Source organism: Equus quagga, chromosome 15 (assembly GCF_021613505.1).
Source record: "Equus quagga isolate Etosha38 chromosome 15, UCLA_HA_Equagga_1.0, whole genome shotgun sequence".
In the NCBI taxonomy this organism is placed as follows: domain Eukaryota; kingdom Metazoa; phylum Chordata; class Mammalia; order Perissodactyla; family Equidae; genus Equus; species Equus quagga.
The window spans coordinates 81583545-81590670 of NC_060281.1; the positions used below are offsets into that span (position 1 = coordinate 81583545).

Consider the following 7126-nt stretch of genomic DNA (forward strand, 5'->3'; position numbering starts at 1 on the left):
TTCTCTCCTGCCACACACCCACTTCTGTTTTGTAAAAACTCGTTTACCCGTGTGTCCCTGGAAGACAGTGGCTCCTTGAGGGCTGGGCTGTGCCTGAGTCGCCTCTGAAGGCTGCCCAGCACAGCGCCTGGTACCCTATAGGAGCCCCTTAATCACTTGCTGAATGAATGAATGAGCACATGAGTGAATGAATGAATGAATGCAGAGGGCTGCTGACGCCCCGGGTTCCGCAGGGTTCCAGGGCCTGCTCCTGACTCATCTCATTCCCCTGGTTGAGCCCCTCGAATTCCGCCCTGCCTCGCTTTCCCTGTCTGTGGAATGGCGCCCCGACTCGGTTCTAGATGCTCCATTTGAGGTGTTGTGAGGCCGTGGATCCTGGAACGTCAGAACCACAGGGAGCCCAGCAAGCTTCCTGCCCGCCTCTGCAATTGGGGAAACTGAGGCCTGGAGAAGGGCCGGGTCCAACCAGACAGGGCCAGGCGGCAGGTAGAGAGCTCACTTGCTGCCTGAGGTCTGGACCCTCCACCGGCCTCCTCACAGCCCCGGCTCCCACTCTGCACCCCGGGCCTCGGAAAACCTGAGTCACAGCTGGAACCCAGCACGGGGAATTTTCCTCCTCATTTCCAGGGGCCTCTGAACCTCCCTGACCTCATCCCCTGTGGGAGGGGGGCTGGACCCCCACTCCCTGGGCTCAGGGAGCACTGCGGGGCTGCCCTGTCTGTCCGTCGGCCCCTGCCTGCCCTGGGGACCCGTGGCCAGGAAGGACATGCCCCATCTGGTCTCCCTGGGGTGTGGAGGGGGCCCTGCTGCCGAGGGAGCCCAGCCACGGGGATTGTGTGTGGCCGGAGCAGCCCCGCCCCTCCCCCTGTCCCCACCCCAAACCCTCTTAATGAAACCAAGCTGGCCCCGTGGCCGAGGGAGGGGGAGGAAGGAGGGGGAGGGAGGAGGGAGGGGCGGGAGGAGGCAGGGCCGGCGCCAGCCCAGAGCAGCGGCCGCGGGCACTGCCTCGGACTCGCTCTCACTCCACCTGGTGGGAGCGCCCAGACCTGTGTGCGCACGAGCTGGTGAGTCCCGGGGTCCCCTCCTCTGTCCGGGCAGCCTGGGGGTATCTTGGAGTTTGGGGACTGGGGGCTGTGAGAGTGCGTTGGGGGCCATCTCTAAGTTTGCGTGAGTTTTGAGTGTGTGTCGGATGCTGTGTGTGTGCGCTGAGGGGGAGGGTGGCAGGAGAGGTGTGCCTCCTGTGTGCCCCGCGTGCGGGCCTGGGGGGACCGAAGCGTGCGTGTGCCGTCGTGGCCTGGCTGTGGGGGGAGGTGTCGTTCTTGGAAAGTGGACACCAGGGGGGTCGCTCCCAGGGTCAGCGGGAGGGTGGTGTGGACGGGGTTGTCCTGTCTGTGGGGATCAACTGTGTGTCAGGGGGTTGTGTATACGCACATGTTGGAGGATCGGCCCGTTGCGTGTCCGTTTGTGTTGCCTGTGTGTCCGTGCTCGTGGGCCCTGCAGGCTCTCTGGGGTGTGTGCATGTTGTGTGTCTGCGTGTTGTGTGTCTGTGTTGCATGTCTGTATATTGTGTGTCCGTGTGCTGCTGCTCTGTGTGTGTGTGTGTGTGTGTGTGGATTTTGAGCCCTCAGGACCCCGGTCCCTCCGCAGGGCTCCCTTCCAAGGGGCCCAGGTCCCTGTCCTCGGCTGCCCCAGGGCGGGAGGGGGCAGCGCTTCAGCCAGACCCCTCTCCCCCAAAGGCCACTAATTGAAGCCAGGTTTTTGTGGGCGCCCCTCCCCCTCTGGCCACCAGTCTCTGGGTGGGGGTGGGGCAGCTACTCTGGCCCCTCGGCCTCAGGGCTCGCTGTCCCTAGGCCTTAGGAGTGGATTTGCATCGTCTGCATACTCCTGACGTCAAAGTGTGACCATCATAACACAATAAGCCCTGAGTGAGACGGCTCCAACAGAGGCCTGCTCCAGTCTGGCTTCTGGGCCACAACCTGGTGCCCACTACCTGACCCCAAGGTGCATCGGGCATGCTGTTTCTTGTCCTAACAGTGGTCCAGGGAGGTGGCCTTATCCCCATGGGACAGACATAGTACCGAGGCTCAGAGAGGTGACGAGCCCGGCCTCAGGACACACAGCTGGAAAATGACCTCCCCACTCTCCTGAGCTGCCTCCCCATTCAGGGCTGCACCCGACTGGCCAGGCGGCCCCGGGCAGCCCATCCCCAGTCTCCAGCCTCAGTTTCCTCTTGGGAAAAACGAGAGAGGTTGGCCTGACCCCACTCCTCACGGCCTGTGAGTTTCTGAGTCCTGGCAAAAATCACGACCCGGGAAGGAGGGGGCAGCTGACGGGCAGAATGGTCATCTCAGAGCCGGCCAGGCCTGTGCTCCCATTCTGCAGATGGGAAACTGAGGCCGGGAGCTGTCGGGGGGCAGGGTCACTCCACCGTCTCCTGCGAGGCCTGGCTGGCTCCCCACACCTTGCCTGCACCTTTCCCAGGAGGCCGGGACGGATTGTGGGGACTGGGGACTCTGACAGTTGGGATCTTGTCCTTTAAGAGCCAACGACTGTGTGGCCTCTGTCCTCATCTTCTGCCCCGACCCCGAGGCTCATGGGGAAGTGAGCAGTTCCCTCTGTCCAGCTCACTGCCACGTGCACGCGCGCATGTGTGTGTGTGTGTGTGTCTGGTCCCGCATTCCTCAGTGGCCAGAGCTGAAGAGATTTCACTCAAAGAGGTAAAAAAGTTGGTCTTTTTCAGGCGAGTGGGGGAGACAATGAGCAAATTTACACGGCAGGCGAAGAGAACCATTTGTGGACGTGGGTTGGAAAATGTTGACTGACCCTGGAGCCGGGGGACCCCGGGGGCCCCGAATCCCACCTTTTCCACCAGCAGCTACTCTGTGCCCGGCTCCTCCCGAGCATTATCGCATGGGTCCCGACAGCCCTGTGAGGCGGGACTGTGGCCACCTCCCCACCTGCCCTCCATTTACAGACGGGGAAAGTGAGGCCCAGCCAGCCCGAGGATCAAAGCCGTCGGTGGGAAACTTTGCTAACAAGTGCCAGAGAGGGCAGGCCCGGGAAGGAAGGCTCCGGACATTCCCGGAGCATCTCAGGTCCTTGTTCCAGCTGACGAGTTATATCAACCAGGGGGTGCGGCCCGTTCCTGGGCCAGCCCTGGGCACGCGAGCGGGTGTGTGGCGTGCGAGTGTGCAGACTCTTGGAGTCACACAAGGGGGGTTTCCATCCCACCTCTGATGCTTCCCGTCTGTGTGTCCTCGGGCAAGTCACTGCCCGTCTCTGGACCTCCGCTTCCTTTCGGAGCAATGGAGACAGGGTGAGCCTCCGCCCCGAGGCCTCCTACGGGCTCGCGTCCACACAAGGGGTGCGCCGACGAGGAGCCCAGGGCGCAAGTAGGGGACCCCCAGCTCGTTTACAATGAGCCCCTGAACACGACTGCTTCTTTTTATGTCCTGGAATTACTTTTCATGTTTCGCCATCTGAGTCAGTTTGTCCAAATTCATGTCACTGCGATTAATTTCAGTGAATGACACTCAATTGGGAGGCCTCAGGGCACTGGGAGCAAGCCACGCAATGGCTCCGTGTCATTCGTGCCTCATCTCCTAATCCCCAGGTCACCTTGAGGGGACCTGCAGTCAAGGTGTTGGGAAACTGACTTCCTCCTCCAGCCCAGGAACTTGCTGTGTGGCCTTGGGCTTGCCCCTTGCCTTCTCTAGGCCTCGGTCCCCCATCTTGCTGCCCTGAGACAGGGCCTCAGACAGGAGATTCCCAAGGCTCTTCCATCTTGCAGCTTCAAGCCCCACCCTGCGTCAGGGTCCTGGGCCCTCCGCTGGATCAGGTGGGGTTCTTGGGGGCCGGCCTGGGGGGCACAGAAAGGGGTCCCTGGGTTTGTCTGAGTGCCCAGCCCCACTCTGGCTGGCCGAGAGAGTTCGGTTTTCAGAAGCTGTGCTCCCCTGCAAGCCTGGGCTGTGAGGAATTTCTCAGTCAGCTGGGTCTGGGGGTTCATGTCGGGGGCAGCCTTCCTTCCGTGGGGGAGGGAGGTGTGGGGCTAGTTCCCGTTCAGTCGTGGCCGTCGCACTCTGGTTCCAGCTGTCTCTAGCTTTGTCTCGGGCACAAGAATTGTCCCCTGGGCCCCGTTCTGAGCCTTGAGGTGAGGGCTCACCATGGGGTGGACACTGTCGGCGTGCTCCTGGCACGCAGGCCCAATGCTGAGCTCAGGGAGTCCAGAGGCTTCAGAACCTCTGCATCTTCCGGAGGCGAGAAGGGGACCACTGAGGGGCTGGGGGCTGCTGGGGAGGGCTCCCCAGAGGAGGGGGGTCATTCAGCTCCCTCAGTTTCTCAGTGACTCAGCCCCACCATTGCCTCTCCCTGAGTGCCTGCATCCAAACGCCAGCCCTTCCCTCGCAAGTCCCTCAACCCCTGGAAAATGGGGATAATGACAGGCCCACCCCGGCCAGGTGGGCCTCAGGATTCAGTGAGAAATGCCACATAAGAAACTTAAAATAGTGCTGGCATGTGGTGAGCCATGAAAGGATAAGTTATTATTATTAATTCAGCCAAGTCAGGCAAGATGCATTTATTGAGCACTTACTATATACCAGATAGTGTGCAAAACCCTGAGGATGCTGGGATAAATCGGCTTCAGCCTCTGCCCTCCCAGACCTCAGAGTGGCTTTCGGGGGCAGGTGTGGACCCTACTTATGAAGGACTGGGGTCCCTTGTACAGTGGGGGAGCTCAGACCTCAGAGAAAGGAAGCCACTTGTTAGAATATGTTCTCTGCGGCTCCTGGGGGTCGCCTGGGACCCTGGAGGCCCACTCTGACCTCTCTCTTGCCTCGCTTCCCCACAGCTCCCGGGCGACATGGTTTCTGCCGTGGCCCCCAGCCTCGTCGTGTCTCTGCTGCTGCTCCTGAGGGCCCTGCCGGCGGCGGCCCACTCCGTGACCCTGCAGGCTGCCTTCCTGGAGGACTCGGGGGGCAGTGGGGAGGCCGAGGGCTCATCGGCCTCCTCCCCGAGCCTCCCACCGCCTCGGACCCCGGCCCTCAGCCCCACATCGCTGGGGCCCCAGCCCACGCCCCTGGCGGGCCCCAAGCCCCCCACCAACTTCCTGGACGGGATCGTGGACTTTTTCCGGCAGTACGTGATGCTCATCGCCGTCGTGGGCTCCCTGGCCTTCCTGCTGATGTTCATTGTCTGCGCCGCTCTCATCACCCGCCAGAAGCACAAGGCCTCGGCTTACTACCCCTCCTCCTTCCCCAAGAAGAAGTACGTGGACCAGAGCGACCGGGCCGGGGGCCCCCGCGCCTTCAGCGAAGTCCCCGACAGGGCCCCCGACGGCCGGCCCGAGGAGGCCCTGGATTCCTCACAGCAGCTCCAGGCTGACATCCTCGCCGCCACCCAGAACCTCAAGTCTCCCACCAGGGCCACCCCGGGCGCCGGAGACGGAGCCAGGATGACAGAGGGCCAGTCCGAGGAGGAGCAGGGCAGCCAGGCGGGGGACCAGCCGGCCCAGGCATGCGGGGACCCAGCGGAGAAACCAGAGGTGCCAGAGGAGCCGTGCTCAGCGGGGGAGGCCGGCGAAGGCCAAGGGGAGCCAGGGGCGGCTCCCTCGTTGGCCCAGGAAGCTGGGGACCCAGCTGGTCCCCTCGAAAGCTCTTGTGCTGGTGGCAGCATCCCCCCCAGCATCTAACAGGCCTCCAGGGCTGCCCGCCCTGACTGTCAGACCACCATCGGTCACCTCCTTGGGCTTGGAAAGGCCCTTGGCCCTTGTTGCCCCCTGACACCCCCTCCTCAGCCTCCCCCCGCCACACATGCCAGCGTGTCCTGCCCCTCCAGCAGATAGAGATGCTGGTCTCTGGTCCACCACAGGAATCTCAGCAAGTTCCAGAAACGTTTGCCTCCGTGGCCCCAAAGGCCTACATCCCACAGCTCCTCTGGGGAGGTGGGGACGGGGGTGCATCCCTGTTCCAGCCACGAGAAAGCGGCCCACGGACATCAGCTGCGTCAGCAGGGAAACGCATCACGGGTCCCTCGTGACGGTGCAAATGTCGCTGCTTTTCCATGGAGGGAGGAAAAACCCCCAAATCACTAGTTTTGGAAGAGGTTGAACAGGAGGTGCTGATGTCCTGGGGTTGGTGCAGTTACAGCCACTGCAGAAGGGGGCCTGATCAATCAGGAAACTTCTGCGAGGGGCCCCTCCAGGGCCGTAAACCAGGGTTTCCCAAACTGGGTTGCCTGAGGTACCCTGTGGAAAAATGCTTTGGCGGTCCGATGAGTTGGGGAAGCACAGCCACTGCCTCTCTGCCCCCGCAGCTCCCCAGCTCCCCAGGGCTCTGACAAGTGCTACATTAAGGCCCCTGGGGACTCTGGGTCCCCTCAGCCTTTCTCCAACTGCTTTTGACTGTGGAGTTCATTTTTGTTGTTTCCAGCTACAGAGTAACGTCCTGCAGAGCACACTCTGGAAATTACTGCTCTAAGTGTTCCCGGCGGTGCCCTCCGTTTCTGACTGTTCCAGGGTCAGGAGTATGGGGGCTCGGGCCCCCTCAAGGGCCGCCTCTCATCCCACTACTGCTTTCTTGGCAGGACCCCCAGCAGCCTGGAAGCCTGGGGGCTGCGTGTGAGGGGATCCCCTCTGGGGAGTCTGGGTGAGGGGAGGGTTTCCGACACCCAGCCCGGAGCAGGGGGGCCCGGCCCCCGCCCTGTGCTCGCACGTGTGGTCTGGCAGCCTGTGCCCCCCGCATTCTTTCGTCCTCGACAAGGGAGCCTGAGCTCCGTCCTGATCTGGGGAGGCTCTGGGGGGGGCCTCTTCCCCATCCCTCCGTCCGGGGCCCCCCAACCTCTGCACGACTCTCCAGGTGCTGAGATGTAACAGACCAGCACAATAAACCTTTCTTCTGGCCTGAGTCTCGCTGGTTTTCTGAGGGGGCCAGTCGGCTGGGACACGGGGGGCGTTTCCCCGGGCTGTTCCATGGGGGTGGGGTGGCTTTCATGGGGAGACACATCAGCCAGGCCCTGGGGGCCGAATGGCAGGCTGGTGTGGGCAAGCGAGGGAGGGAGGGGTGCCCCGTGGGGACAGGGCTGGGAGCTGGTGCCTCAGGCTGAGCACCAGCCCTGGACTCGTGGCCAC

General features: G+C 62.6%; 1 protein-coding gene across 1 annotated transcript; it reads left to right on the top strand.

Annotated features, from left to right (window-relative positions):
• The first annotated feature begins 961 nt into the window (after positions 1-961).
• On the top strand, positions 962-6896 carry TMEM119 (transmembrane protein 119). The gene is made up of 2 exons (XM_046640272.1): positions 962-1064; positions 4850-6896. Exon 2 carries the CDS (start codon positions 4862-4864, stop codon positions 5687-5689), a length of 828 nt encoding a protein of 275 aa, XP_046496228.1. The 5' UTR covers positions 962-1064; positions 4850-4861; the 3' UTR covers positions 5690-6896.
• The last annotated feature ends 230 nt before the right edge of the window (positions 6897-7126 follow it).